General features: G+C 39.1%; 1 protein-coding gene across 4 annotated transcripts in view; it reads right to left on the reverse strand.

The window, feature by feature from the left end:
* Positions 1 to 1,857: 1,857 nt before the first annotated feature.
* The window catches only part of LOC121033012 (zinc finger protein 397), a 46,469-nt gene continuing 33,730 nt past the window's right edge, over positions 1,858 to 14,596 (reverse strand). For 3 of the 4 annotated variants that reach the window (XM_040479064.1, XM_040479063.1, XM_040479066.1), the window contains exon 3: positions 1,858 to 4,827. In XM_040479064.1, coding sequence (XP_040334998.1) covers positions 2,816 to 4,827 — 2,012 coding nt within the window. In that variant the 3' untranslated portion in view covers positions 1,858 to 2,815. The remainder of the gene's footprint in view (positions 4,828 to 14,596) is intronic. The other variant, XM_040479068.1, reaches the window with a different exon arrangement.

The following is a 14,596-nucleotide window of genomic DNA, read 5'->3' on the forward strand; positions in this document are numbered from 1 at the left end:
TTTACTCTCAGGAGAGGGGGGTACACTTCAGATATAAACTCCATCATCCTATTTTCTTCTTCATTTTTTTAATTCCCAAAGGAACAGATGATAATTCATTGTACACTTTTTTCCTACTGACTTCACAACTTATCATCATGTGAATACCTTTTAGCTCCTCTACTAGCGACCCTCATGCTTTTATTTCCAGGCTTCCAAAATAGTTTTTCTTTCTGTTCTTCCCTATTTATTTATTTATTTATTTATTTATTTATTTATTTATTTATTTATTTATATTTTTGAGAGAGAGAGCGTGTGTGAACACAAGTGAGCAGAGGTGGGGCAGAGGGAGAGGAAGAGAATCTTAAACAGGCTCATGCTCAGTGCAGAGCCCAAAGTAGGGCTCTATCTCATGACCATGAGATCATGACCTGAGCCAAAATCAAGAGTGGTACACTTAACTGACTGAGCCACCCAGGCGCCCCTTTCTTTCCCCTTTTATTTTATTCTTCTGAAGGCAGTAAGACGATCATGTCATTTCTTCGTTCAAAGACCTCAATGGCTTTCCAGTACCTTGAGAACAAAATGCAGAAATATGAAACTTAACCCAGCCATAACTAGTACTTTTCTATTTTCCATATGATACTAAACGCCAGAAAGTTGAAGTGCCTGCTTGTTTAGCATCGCATTCCTTAAGTCTTTTCTCCTACCTTGTTTTTGATTTCCATTTCATTCTTTTTTTTTTTTTTTTTAACCTTTTATTTATTTTTGAGACAGGGAGAGACAGAGCATGAACAGGGGAGGGTCAGAGAGACGGAGACACAGAATCTGAAACAGGCTCCAGGCTCTGAGCGGTCAGCACATAGCCCGACGCGGGGCTCGAACTCACAGACTGAGAGATCATGACCTGAGCGGAAGTCGGCCGCCTAACTGACTGAGCCGCCCAGGCGCCTCTCATTTTGACTCTTTTAAGTACATGTTTTAGTAATTATTTTCATGAACTGTTGATCATAAGGGCAGGAACTCTTTCTCACCCCTTCAGCAGCACTTAGTAGAGTATGATGCTGAATGTTTATTGAATGAATGAATGACTACGTACATCACATCATTTCACATACTTGCTTGCTTCTTGTTGTTGACTACTTTGTTGACTACTTCCTTCTGCCTTTATGCTTCTACTCCCATCCTTCAAAACTCAAATTTCAAGGGCTCCATAAACTTTACCTTTTCTTTCTAATCATAATTGAACCTTACCTCCTCTGAGCTCTTATAAGCATCTTGTCTACCCTTATGATTACACTGAGCCATGTGTTTTCTGTATACATCAGGCTTTGTCACTTATGCTTTGTTGGGACAGTATATTCTTCGTGTATGGTAAAACCGAAAGAAAAATACCTTGCATGTAGTAAATAACAATGTGTTAAAGTGAAATATTAACTGGGTGATTTCGGGGAATATTCAAAGTAAAGGACAATAATGGAATTTTAACAAGCGGTTAATACTAGAAAAACAATTTGAGATTTTTATTTTTAAAAAAGTTTCTATTTTTCTGTTGAAAACTTTGCATATATACATATATATACATATACATACATATATGTATATATATGTATGTGTGTGTAGCCTATTATCAACATGTATGTCAGAAATCAACAAACAGGGGCACCTGGGTGGCTCGGTTGGCTAAGCATCCCACTCTTGATTTTGGCTCAGGTCATCATCTTATGATTCATGGGATCAAGCCCCACGTGGGGCTTGGTTCCGAGTATGGAACTTGCTTGGGATTCTCTCTCTCTGCCCCCACCCACACCCTGCCTGCATGCCCGCTCTCAGACTCTCTTAAAATAAATAAACATTAAAAAAATAGTCTGATAAACGTTGCCACTTGAAAAAAAATCAATGTCTTTTTATTTTTAGACAGAATACGCTATACAAATTAGTCATATTGGATATTACTTTAGCTCTCATTTTTGTTCAATCTATAGAGACAAGATACACATAGTGGAAGAGAAATCCTCACACTCTGACATATGGAACTCTTTTTTAAAAAAATTGTTTCACATATTTAGGAGCTGTGATTAAATGGTAGTGAAGAAGGATTTCAAACCAATCAAGTTTATGGGCTACATTAGTGAAAGCAAAACAAGTCCATATTTGCTGTGAATACTGCAGGAACTTGAAAAGTCATACTCATTAGGAAAACCAAAACTAGGCCAAAGAAAATTTTCTGAGAAAATGGGGCACTGGAGTTATGTAGTTAATAAGTTTAATACCAGAATAGCATAGCATGTTCACACAGAGGGAATTTAATGACAGATGATTAACAGTAGCATAAGGTAGGACTCTTCCATTGTCAGGAGATAAATGGCATGCTGATTATCAGAATACATGCCAATTAAGATACGGAAGGGAATTCAGTTTTCCCTACATTCTCTAAGGTGACTTCTCAGATATGCAATAGGTAATTAGGGCTCTCTAAAGGTTTGAGATTATAACACTAGTACACTTCTGAGTTCTGATTGCACGCCCCATCACACTGATTTTTACAATATCTGATAAGGTTCTGCATTAATACTTACACATTTCTTTAATGATAAAACTCTTCCCTTGTGGACTGTATTTGAATAAAAGACTAAAGGTGTTTTTTTTTTTTTGTTTTTACATTTTAGCAGACAGAAATTCCTTTCCATTGTTGCTGACCTTCAGTAACATTTTTGTTCACATTGAAGCTTTTCCCAATTACAGGATTCCTCCTCAGAATTTTTAAATTTAGTTATGTCTCTCAGTGAAACTTTCATTGTAAAAATTATTTTCTGTCCAGTGGTTTTTTTCCCCCTTACTGTAGCAAAAGAGTTGAGCATTGATTAAAACCTTTTTCATAATCATCAATAGCATTCCTAAGATTTTTTTCTGGCGTAGTGTCTCTGGTACTGAGTAAAGTTGGCGTATACTCCAAAGGTTTTCCCACATTCATCACATTTAGACTGTCTTCCCCAGAATGGACTATCTCGTGATCAATAAGATCAGAGAGCTGGCTAAAACTTCTGTTGCACTGACTACACCGGTGGGGTTTCTCCCCAGTGTGGATTCCCTGGTGTTCAGTAAGTTGAGTGCATGTGCTGAAGCCTTTCCCACATGCATCGCATTTATATGGCTTTTCACTAGCGTGGATTTTTTGATGGTTAATGAGATCAGAGCGCCGACTAAAGCTTTTGCCACACTGATCACATGAATATGGTTTTTCCCCAGTGTGGATCCTCTGATGTAGGATAAGAGCTGAGCACTGACTGAAAGCCTTTCCACATTCAAGACATTTATATGGTTTCTCCCCAGTGTGGATTCTCTGATGTTTGATGAGGTCTGAGTTCTGGCTGAAACTTTTGTTGCACTGTGGGCATGGGCACGGTTTTTCTCCCGTGTGAATTCTCTGATGAAGAATAAGGTCAGAACTCTGACTGAAGGCTTTCTCACAATGATCACAATGATAGGGCTTTTCCCCAGAGTGCACTCTCTGATGTTTAGTGAGGTCTGAGCTTTGACTAAAACTTTTACTGCACTGGTTACACCCGTACGGCTTCTCTCCAGTGTGTATTCTTTGATGTTTAACAAGGTCTGAACGACGACTGAAACTTTTAGAACAATCACTACATGGATAGGGTTTCTCTCCAGTGTGGATTCTCTGATGTAGAATAAGATTTGAGCTCTGACTAAAGGTTTTCCCACACTCATCACATTCATAGGGCTTTTCACCTGTATGAATTCTATGATGTTTAACAAGGTCTGATCTTCGGCTAAACATTTTACTGCACTGGCTACATGGGTAAGGTTTCTCTCCTGTGTGAATTCGCTGGTGATTCATAAGATCTGAAAGTCTACTGAAGGTTTTGCTACACTGATTACATGGATAGGGTTTCTCCCCAGTGTGAATTCTCTGATGCAGAATAAGGACTGAGCTCTGATTAAAAGCTTTACCGCACTCATTACATTTATAGGGTTTTTCTCCAGTGTGGATCCTTCGATGTTTAATAAGGTCTGAGTTCTGGCTGAAACTTTTGCTACACTGATTACATGGATATGGTTTCTCCCCAGTGTGGATTCTCTGATGCAGAATAAGATCTGAGCTCTGACTGAAGGCTTTTCCACACACATCACATTTATATGGTTTCTCTCCAGTGTGGATTCTTTGATGTTTAATAACATCAGAACTCTGACTAAAATGTTTGTTACACTGGTTACACGTGTAAGGCTTCTCTCCAGTATGGATTCTCTGATGCTTAACCAGGTCTGAGCGCTGGCTAAAGCTTTTAGTACAATGACTGCACTGATAGGGTTTTTCTCCTGTATGGATTCTCTGATGGATAATAAGATCAGAACTCTGACTGAAGGCTTTCCCACATTCATCACATTTATAAGGTTTTTCACCAGTGTGGACCCTTTGATGTTTAATAAGGTCTGAGCTCCGACTGAAACTTTTAATACACCAAGTACACGGATAGGGTTTCTCCCCAGTATGAATTCTCTGATGCAGAACCAGAGCTGAGCTCACACTAAAGGCCTTTCCACACTTATCACATTCATAGGGTTTCTCCCAATGAGTTCTTCGATGCCTAATAAGGCCTGCACTCCAAGCAAAGCTTTGCCCACATTCATCACAGTTATGTTGTCTTCTGTTAAAGAGATTTTGATCCTTTTCATTTAATGTATCTCCAAATTCACAGAATCCTCTGCATTCAGAATCCTGGAGAACATCATTTCTGGGGTTGCCAGACTCTTCAGGCAATGGTTCAATTTTTGTTGTAATTTCCTCCTCTGAAGCCACCTCTCCAATCTTGGTCTTAGTCTCACCATCTAGAACAATAAAAAATCCAAATGGAATGTATTCTCCATAGTGTAAGAAAGTTTGAGGTGAAACAGATTTGTATTTACCTATAAGATGCCGTCACAAGAGGGGAGTGCTCCAAAACACTGAAAATGACCCTCCGAAAGAGAAATTGGGAAGAATCAATAAGTAATGGCCCATAATAACCATTTATTGAAGTGTCTCACCCAGATATGTTCTGTATACGTCTGTCACAGGAGATCTGGGAATACTGAAACCTAGTCATAGTAAGTATGACAGTTTGACTAAATGAAAGCTAATACATAAGCAATTTATTAACATTAAGTAAGGTAAACAATGTGAAAGAATACTTGAGGGAGAGGGGGAAGGAGGAAGAGGGGGAAGGAAGAAGAGGGGGAGGAGGCAGTGGCAGCCTGGCTGTCACTGGGAGGACCACCGACCAGGCAGATCAGAGGCTGCTACTAGGGGAAAGAAGGAACTATTGAAGTCCAGGAATGGTCAGGACAGAATCTTAAATTTTCAAAAATAGGTCTTTATAATCTCTCATCTCTTTTGTCCTGATTATTACAAGGAAGTGGCTAAGAAAGAGCCACATTCAGTAACCAGACTTCCTAAGTATAGTGTGTGAATCAGGAAAAGATCAAAAATCTCTTCTGAGTTGATTTTTGAGGAGGCGATTCCTAGGCTTAACAATATCAGATGTCTGTGACGGTAGGAGTTCCACTGAAATTCTTGACTATCAGTCCACTGTTAAATGGGGTTTACTATAAAAGGCACACAGTTGTCAGACTGCAAATGGTCTAGAGAGCTGAAAACACGACACAGATTAATTTCAAGGGCGAAAGTAAAAACTCTCAGGTCTCCAAGTAGAGGCTTCTTCCCTTTACCAGAGGCAAGAGCATTGGAAAAAGTTAAGTTTATGGGTAAATCTAAATGTGTACTGACTGACTTAAGCAACATGAACCTCTTACGGGGTTTACAATATATAGAGAATTAAAATACATGGCAAAAATAGCACAAGAAGAGGAAAGTCCATAAAACTAAAACATTATAAGATTTTTGGATTGTCCTAGAAATAGTAAACTAAGATAAACTGTAATAAATCAAACGTATATGTTGTAATAGGTTTAAGGCAGCCTATTTCAACCAGGGTCATAAGAGAATAAAACAGAAAATAATTTGAATGACCATTTTCTTAATTCTCCCAAAGAAAGTTCACAGCTAGTACCATAATAGATATGCAGGAGAAACATCAGTACGTTGATTACAATGAATGCCCTAGAGCATTGGTGCTTAATTCTCACAGAATCACATCTGAAAAAGGCTGCTATGAGGTAACAATTAAATACAATAAAAGGATGTATAAACAGTAAGTTAATAGAGAAAAAAATGGAAAAACAAAAAAACCTGATAATGTAAAATTAGGCAAAAGGAGAAAAAAAGAAACAAAAGATGGGATAAATAAAAACAAATAAGAAGATGACATATTTATTTTTTCCTTTTTAAAAAAATGTTTATTTATTTATTTTTCAGAGAGAGAGACAGAAAGCAAGCAGGGGAGGGGCAGAGATAGAGAGGGAGACAGAGAATCCCAAGCAGGCTCCATATCACCAGTGCAGAGCCCAATGCAGGGCTCAAATTCACAAACTGTGAGATCATGACCTGAGCTAAAACCAAGAGCTGAATGCTTAACTGAGATACCCAGGTGCCCCAAGAATATGGTATATTTAAATCCAAACATCAATTATGTGATATGTAAATTAACGATTCCAATACAAAGGAAAGAAAAAGCAACAGCTAACACTATACTTAATGGTTAAACATTGAATGCTTTTCTCCTGGGAACAAGGGAGCAAAATAAGGATGACCTCTCTTACCACTCAACACTATACAATCTCTATTCAATATTGCTAGCCAATGCAACAAGACAAGAAAAATTGAGAGATACAAATAAAAAGTCACACTGTCTTTATTTATAGACTACACAATCATGTGTACAGAAAATACTAAAGTGTGTCAAAAAAGTTATATGTTGTACATGAGTTTATTGGAGCAATATACAAAACCCAACTGTATTTCAGTACATTAGATATGAACAATTAGAGCCTAAAATTAAAAACCTTTTCTTTGCAGTGGTGGGGGGGAGGTGGCTCCTGGGTGGCTCAGTTGGTTGAGCGTCCGACTTCAGCTCAGGTCATGACCTCACGGTTTGGGAGTTCAAGCCCTGCATTGGGCTCTGTGCTGACAGCTCAGAGACTGGAGCCTGCCTGCTTCAGAGTCTGTGTCTCCCTCTCTCTCTGCCCCTCCCATGCTCATGTTGTGTCTCTCTCTCCCTCTCTCAAAAATAAATAAACAGTAAAAAAAAAAAAAATTAAACACAAGTGGTTTTAATGCTTGTGTTCTCTTTAAAAACAAAAGAAAAAAACAACTTTTTTTTAAAGTAGGCTTCGCACCCAACACAGAGTCCAACATGCACGAGTTCATGACCCTGAGATCAAGAGTCAGACACTCAACCAACTGAGCCACCCAGGTGCCCCTAAAAACATTTTTTAACTCCACCAAAAATGAAATATTTAAAAATGAATTCAACAAAATAAGTGTGGTATCTTTATAATGAAAACTGCAAAACATTGCTGAGAGAAGTTAAAGAAGACCTAATAAACAGAAATATATGCCATCACTTATGGAAAGATAGATTTAATATTGTTAAGATGATGGAATCATTCCCCAAATGATCTATAGATTCAATGCAACCCCAATCAAAACCTCAGCAGGCTTTTTTGTAGAAACTGACAAACTGATTATAAACTTCATGACCAGAAGAATCTAAACAATTTTGGAAAGGAAAAACAAAATTGGACAAGTTATGCTACCTGATTTCAAACTTTATTATAAGGCTACAGTAATCAAAGCAGTGCATAAGATCAGACATATCTATTAATATAAGACTGAGTCCATTAATAGTGATGCCTGGGTGGCTCAGCTGGTTAAGTGTCTGACTTCAGTTCAGATCATGATCTCATGGTTTGTGAGTTTGAGTGGCATCAGGCTCTCTGCTATCAGCATGTAGTCCATTTCGGATCCCCTGTCCCCCTCTCTCTTAACCCCTCCACGCCTCAAAAATAAATTAAAAAAAAAAAAAAAAAAAAAGACTGAGTCCATAAATAGATCCAAAAATATATGTACAACTGATTCTCAACAAAGTTGCCACGACAATTCAATGGTAAAAGAACAGTCTCGTTTCAACAAAAAGTGTTAGAACTGAACAAGAACACAAATTAACCCTCTTTCCTTATGCTATCCACAAAAATTAACTAGAAATGTAATATAAACCTAAATAGAAAATCTAAAACTATAAATCTTCTAGAAGAAAGCAAAGCATAGATGACCAAAGTTAATGCACAGACCTGTGAGTAAATAAATTTGTGTTGTTTAAGCCACCCAGTCTGTGACACTTTGTTATGGCAGCTCTAGAAGACAAATAGAGCATGTTTTGAACTATATACATTTAAGGAATTGTATCACATATATTCTGTAACTTGCTTTTTTTGTTCAACATTATGTTTGGAAGATTCATCCATATTCATGTGTGTAGCTGTAGTCCATTCATGCTCACTACTATAGCGTGACATATAGCACATTTTATTTACCCATTCTCCTTCAATGGACAGTGACATTTTGTTGTTTCAAGCAATGCTGATATGAATCTGCTGGTACATTTATCTCGATGCACATATTCAAGTGTTTCTCCAGGTTACATAAACTTAGGATCAGAATTTTGGGGTCTCATTGTTGGGTGTATGAGTTCACACTGCTCTATATTCTAACCAATATTAAGTCTATTCTCTCTCTCTTTTTTTAATGTTTATTTAATTTTGAGAGAGACAAAGCAGGAGTTGGGGAGGGGCAGAGACAGAGAGGGAGACACAGAATCTGAAGCAGGCTCCACGCTCTGAGCTGTCAGCAGAGCCTGATGCAGGGCTTGAACCCATGAACCATGAGATCATGACCTGAGCCGAAGTCGGACGCTTAACCAACTGAGCCACCCAGGTGCCCCAAGTCTATTCTCTTTTTAACCCATGCAATCAGGCTTTTATCTCCTTAACTCCATCAAAACTGCACTTACTAGAATTCCTAATAAGCTAGCTCTATCTTGACAAATCCAATTCTCAGTCTTACTTATTTTTTTGACATAGTTGATTACTCTCTTCTTGAAACATTTGTTTTCTTCTCGCTAATATACCTTTCTTCTATTGTCCATACAACAGAGTGACCTTTATATGTTATTTTCATGCATAAATTGCTCGAATGGTTTCCTTTTACACTAGGAATAAATTCCATGTCCTTACTATGGCTTGAAAGTTCCATCTCGTCCTTTCTCTCTCTGTTCTCATTTCATTCCACAACTACTCCTATTTTCTGTCTATTCCAAACTGACCCTGTTCCTGCTACACCAAAAGGTCCCTGGCATTTGCTATTATTCCCTCTGCCTGAAAGCCCTCATAGGGCTTGTTCTTTTACTTCACTTCTGTCTCTAACCAACTGTTATCACCTCAGAAAGGCACAATACTTGGTAAGCCCTGCATTTTTGAGGCAACAAAGACCACAGTCGAATGTGCTGAAATAACTAATATGAGTAACTTGTAAGGTTGTTATTTTCGAGTGAGACTAGAGTAATAAAAGGCTCTGCAGAAGTCCAGGTTGCAATGCAAGTTGTCCTGTCACATGACTTTATTTATCAGGATAACCAATGGTATAAGAAGTGTCTGCAGCAGTCAGGCATGCTGTATTAGGCCTCTTGCAAGCCTCTAGAAGAGAACTATAGTGAAGTAAGGCCATACTCTCTTCTGTCAAAAACAATTTCCTAAGTGAAAGGCAGACCCTGGCTTGCACTTGGGCACTAATAGAGACTTAATGCTTGAACACGGAGCACCAAATGACTATTACAAACTGACCACTGTGAACTAGTTATTTGATCCATCAAATCATGAAACTGGACATACAAATCAGCATTCCAGTATAAAAGCAAGTCTGGAAGACAAATTCTATGTGCTAGTGACCTGGGTTGCCACAGTGCCTTTTCCTATTGCTCCACTACCCCTCTCCATTAGCCTACATTCATGGCCTGATGGGAATTCCCTCTTACCAGTTAACAGAGGAAGAAAAAGTACAGAATTGGTTTATAGTTGGGCCTGACCAGCATGTGGACACTAGCTGAAAACGCATCTTTCACTTATTCCCTGACTCTGGAATGACCTGAAACACACTGGTAAAGGCAAATCTCCCCAGTAGGCACAATTTCAGGTATACACCTGGTTGTCCATTTTCATGGAAGGCAATATAGCCTAAGATACATGCCTATAATGATTCAAGGATAGCGACTAATGGGTTATATAATTAGTTAGGTACCTCAAAGAATAAGATTGGAAGACTTCCAGACTTTCTGGAAGAAAATTATGAGGCTAGATCTCCTAGAATGGGCAAATAATGAATATATTTGTGCCCTGGGTAAATACTCACCAAAGGGCATTCTCTGTAAAAAGCCTCTCAATCAGATGGGCATAGTGATTCATGTTATGAATGTCGATTAGCCTTTTTTTAACTAATGCTTGCCCAATGGATTTATGTACAAAGTGGTCATGGCAGCAGGAATGGAGGCTATGCATGGGCTCAATAATATGGATGTCTGCTTATCAAGGCTGATATGCCTATCATCACAGCTATACACCCATGTAGCCATCTGCTGGGTCCAACACTGAGCCCCTAATAAGGTCCCTGGAGGGGAGCTAGCCAGCAACTAGGGGGCAGATTCATCACACTTGACCCCTTCTATCACAAAGAGAGCAACAATTTGTTTTCAAAGGACTAAACAGACAGCCCAGATACAAAGTAGCATTGACTTAAGAGAATGTGTATTATTATCATGGTAATTCTATACAATATTGCCTCCAAATGAGTCATTTCACAGGGAAGGAAGTACACCAATAAGCTCATACACGTGTAATTCACGGGTCTTACCACATGTCCCATCACCCAGAAGTAAGTGGGTTTAGTAATCGTGGAGTGATTTACTGAAGGCTCAGTTACAGTACCAGCCAGGCAACAACACCCGGATAAGTTTGGGGTACCGTCATACAGGATGCAATATATGCCTTAAACCAGAGAACAATAAACAGTGTTGCCTTCTCCATGGCCAGAATATATGGGTATAGGAGCTAAGGGTAGAGGAGTAGTAATAAATATCTCTTCTTACTGTATAACTAATAACCCACTTATATTATTTTCACTTTCTATTCCCCTAATCTTGGGTTTGATGGGCTTGGGGTTCTGGTTCTCAAAGAAGAAATACTTCTACCATGGAATAAAGTCATGATTTTGTTAAATATGAATCTGAGACTGCCTCCTGGCCACTTTGGGCTCCTCATGCGGCTGAACCAACAGGGAGAGAAAGTGTCACTCTACTGGCCTGGATGACAGATACCAATTGCTACTGGGGAACTGGCTGCTGCTACATAGTAAGGGCAAGGAACAATAGGTCTAGGAGTCAGGGGATTCAGTGGAGGTGCTTCCAAGTTCTCTCATGTCTAAAATGCCCAGTCAATGGTACACTGAAGTAATACGGAAGAGACAGAATCATCAAGGACTCAGATCATCCAGGAAAACAGGTTTCTGTTACTAAACTAGGTAAAGAACTCTGCCACTAAGATTCTGGCAGAGGGTAGAGGCAATATGGAATGGGTGATGTAAGAAGATAGTTTTGATTATCAGTTTTGGCTTTGTGAATAGCAAAAACTGTAGCAGTTATTTTAAGGTTATTATGCCTTTCCCTCCCTTTTCCTCAATACTTAATATGAAAAGCACCAGTGGCAGTAAAGTTTTATGTTTCAGATGAGAATATAATTAAAACAATTTTTTTAATGTTTACTATTTTTAAGAGGGAGAGAGACAGAGCTTGAACAGGGGGAGGGGAGAGAGAGAGAGAGGGAGACACAAAATCTGAAGCAGGCTCCAGGCTCTGAGCTGTCAGCACAGAACGCAGCATGGGCTCAAACCCACAAACCATGAGATTATGACCTAATTGAAGTTGGCTGCTTAACCAACTGAGCCACCCAGGCACCCCTGATGGGAATATAATTTAATTACAAGTCAACCTGCAAAGAAATGGTAGCTTAAGAGACTGTTTTTCTGCTAAGTTGGGAACATAACCCAAACAAGGAACAAAAGTAAATATTATAGATTAAAAGGGGTGGACTGTAATGGGATATTCTCCTTTTGACCCTCTAGATCTACTGCTTACTTTGCTCTGTGCTCCAAGAGGTTGATACCAGTTTATGCACTGCAGCTCTTGGGGTTCTGTGTCCTCTGGCTTGCAGTTAGAGTTGGCCCAAAGTAGGAGGAGAGTTGTAGAATGACCAGCTATCCTGGTTGTCCACAACAAAGGGGGTTCTTGGGATATAGGACTTTCAGTGCTAAATCCCAGGGAAACTGAGATTTAGCTCTTCACTTTACATCCAGAGTCTCTTCTTGCTGGGCCAGCAGCTGGAAGTAATGTGTTTCTTTGAGCAAAGGCCATGGTTCCTATTGGCAGCTCTACCTTACAAGTATACTCTCCAGGATCTGGTTAATTAGTCTCTCCCTTTGTAACTTTAGGCCTAAAGGTAGCAACTGCTCCTCTTTTTTTTTTTTTTTTTTTTTGATCCCAAGGCTGTTCTCTATCCCTTGTTAATTTCTATAATACTGCCCATCCTCTTCATGAAACACTGAATTGCTGAATTTGCATTTAAACCACCTGTTTCCCGTTAGAATCCAGACTGATACATCCTGGTTTGTTTTCTTCATAACCATTATCACTATCTATACTCTATTTTTCTTTCATTCATTCATTCATTCATTCATTCATTCATTCATTCATTGTTTCTCTCACCAGAATGTAAGCTCCTTGAGGGCAAAGACTTACCTTTTCAGTTCACTGCTATATGCCCAGCACTTATAATAGTGCCCACATAGAGTAACCCCTCAATAACTAATCATAGTATATGGTTAGTAACAATTAATAAGCTATAATCTGATTAATAAACATATATCAATAAGTATTTGTTGAATAGTTAAATTATTTGAAAGACACATTGACGTTAGCAGTGACTACCTCTAGATGCTGGAGTTGTAGGTTAATTTTTCTGTTTTGTGCCTTTCTATGTTTTATAAATGCACTTTATATAATTATATTACTCTATATTAAAAAAAGTTATTTAAACACACTCTAAAAGTCACAAACACATACAATATGTATATTAATTTATGTAAAACTGAAAGTAGAACCAATTCTGCAGTGATTCTCAGGAAAAATGAGAGCTAGCTTCCTGAGAATAGATTCTTAAGGTAAGACAAGTACTAAACACAGAAGAAACAAAGTAAAATAGAGATACTTCAAAACTATAAAGAGGCAGAAGATCTAGAGTAAAAGAAAATGACAATAGAAGGTGAATTTCACAGGCCAAAGAGCAGCAACGGGAGGACCAAAATCAGCAGCAAAATATGATGCGGAAATGAGACGCTCCAAATGCCCATACCCTTGTGCAGTTCTCTTCCACAATGACTCTGGAACTGGTCATGTGATTTGCTTTGGTCATTATAACTTCAGTATAACACAAAAATAGGTTAGAAAAGTGCTTATGCATCCCAGGGCTTTCCCTCTCTCTGTATGGGAGACTGGCTGCCCTGTGAAAAAGTCTGGGCTAGCCTGCTGCAGATACATGACTCAAGCCATACCCGGCACTAATAGCCAGACATATATGATTGATACCAACTCAGACCCTGGCCCTAGCTGAGCCACTAGATGACTGCATGAGTGATCCCAGACAACCAGGAGAAAAACTGCCCAGCTGAACCCAGCCTAAATTGACGACCTACAGAACCATAAGAAAACATGGTTTAAAAATGTCTGATGTTTTGGGGCCCCTGGGTAGCTCAGTCAGTTAAGCGTCTGACTTCAGCTCAGGTCATGATCTCCCGGTTAGTGAGTTCAAACCCTGCTTCGGGCTGTGTGCCATCAGCACGGAGGCCGCTTCTGATTCTCTGTCCCTCTCTCTCTCTCTGCCTCTCCCTCACTCTCATGGGGGGGGGGGGGGAATGTGTGCACGCACGCATGCATGTGCTCTCTCTCAAAAATAAATAAACATTTAAAAAAATGTCTCATGTTTTAGGTCACTAAGTTTTGAGGTTCTTTATTATGTGGTAATAGACACAATCCTCAAAATAACCTCCAAAGTATGAGTTATTATATACTTATAAAGTGAGGAAACAGAATGATGACAAAGCTAGTATTTGAATCCAGGCTATCAGACTTCCAAACTTTAAACTATGCCACTACAACACATAAAAAGGATGACTTGAAAAGATTTTTTATAGTGTTCATTTATTTTTCAGAAAGAGACAGAGAGGGGCAGAGAGAGAGGGAGCCACACAATGGGAAGCAGGCTCCAGGCCCTGAGCTGGCAGCAGTTTGGGGCTCGAACTCACAAGCCAGGAGATCATGACCTGAGCTGAAGTCGGACGCTTAACTGACGGAACCACCCAGGCGCCCCATAGAAGATTTTAAAGGGAAAATATCAAACACTGATAGATTGGTGATAAGGTGGTTAGAATGGGAAAATGGCTAACTCTGGGGATTTAAGGAGAGGAGGGAATTCCATGAGAATTTGATTGCTAAAATTCACAGTAAAGCCATGTGACTGTGCTTGCAGCACTAAAGAGATAGTACTGCCTAATAGCGTGAGG

The sequence above is a fragment of the Herpailurus yagouaroundi genome, unplaced genomic scaffold (genome assembly GCF_014898765.1).
Source record: "Herpailurus yagouaroundi ecotype Mexico unplaced genomic scaffold, PumYag 142, whole genome shotgun sequence".
In the NCBI taxonomy this organism is placed as follows: domain Eukaryota; kingdom Metazoa; phylum Chordata; class Mammalia; order Carnivora; family Felidae; genus Herpailurus; species Herpailurus yagouaroundi.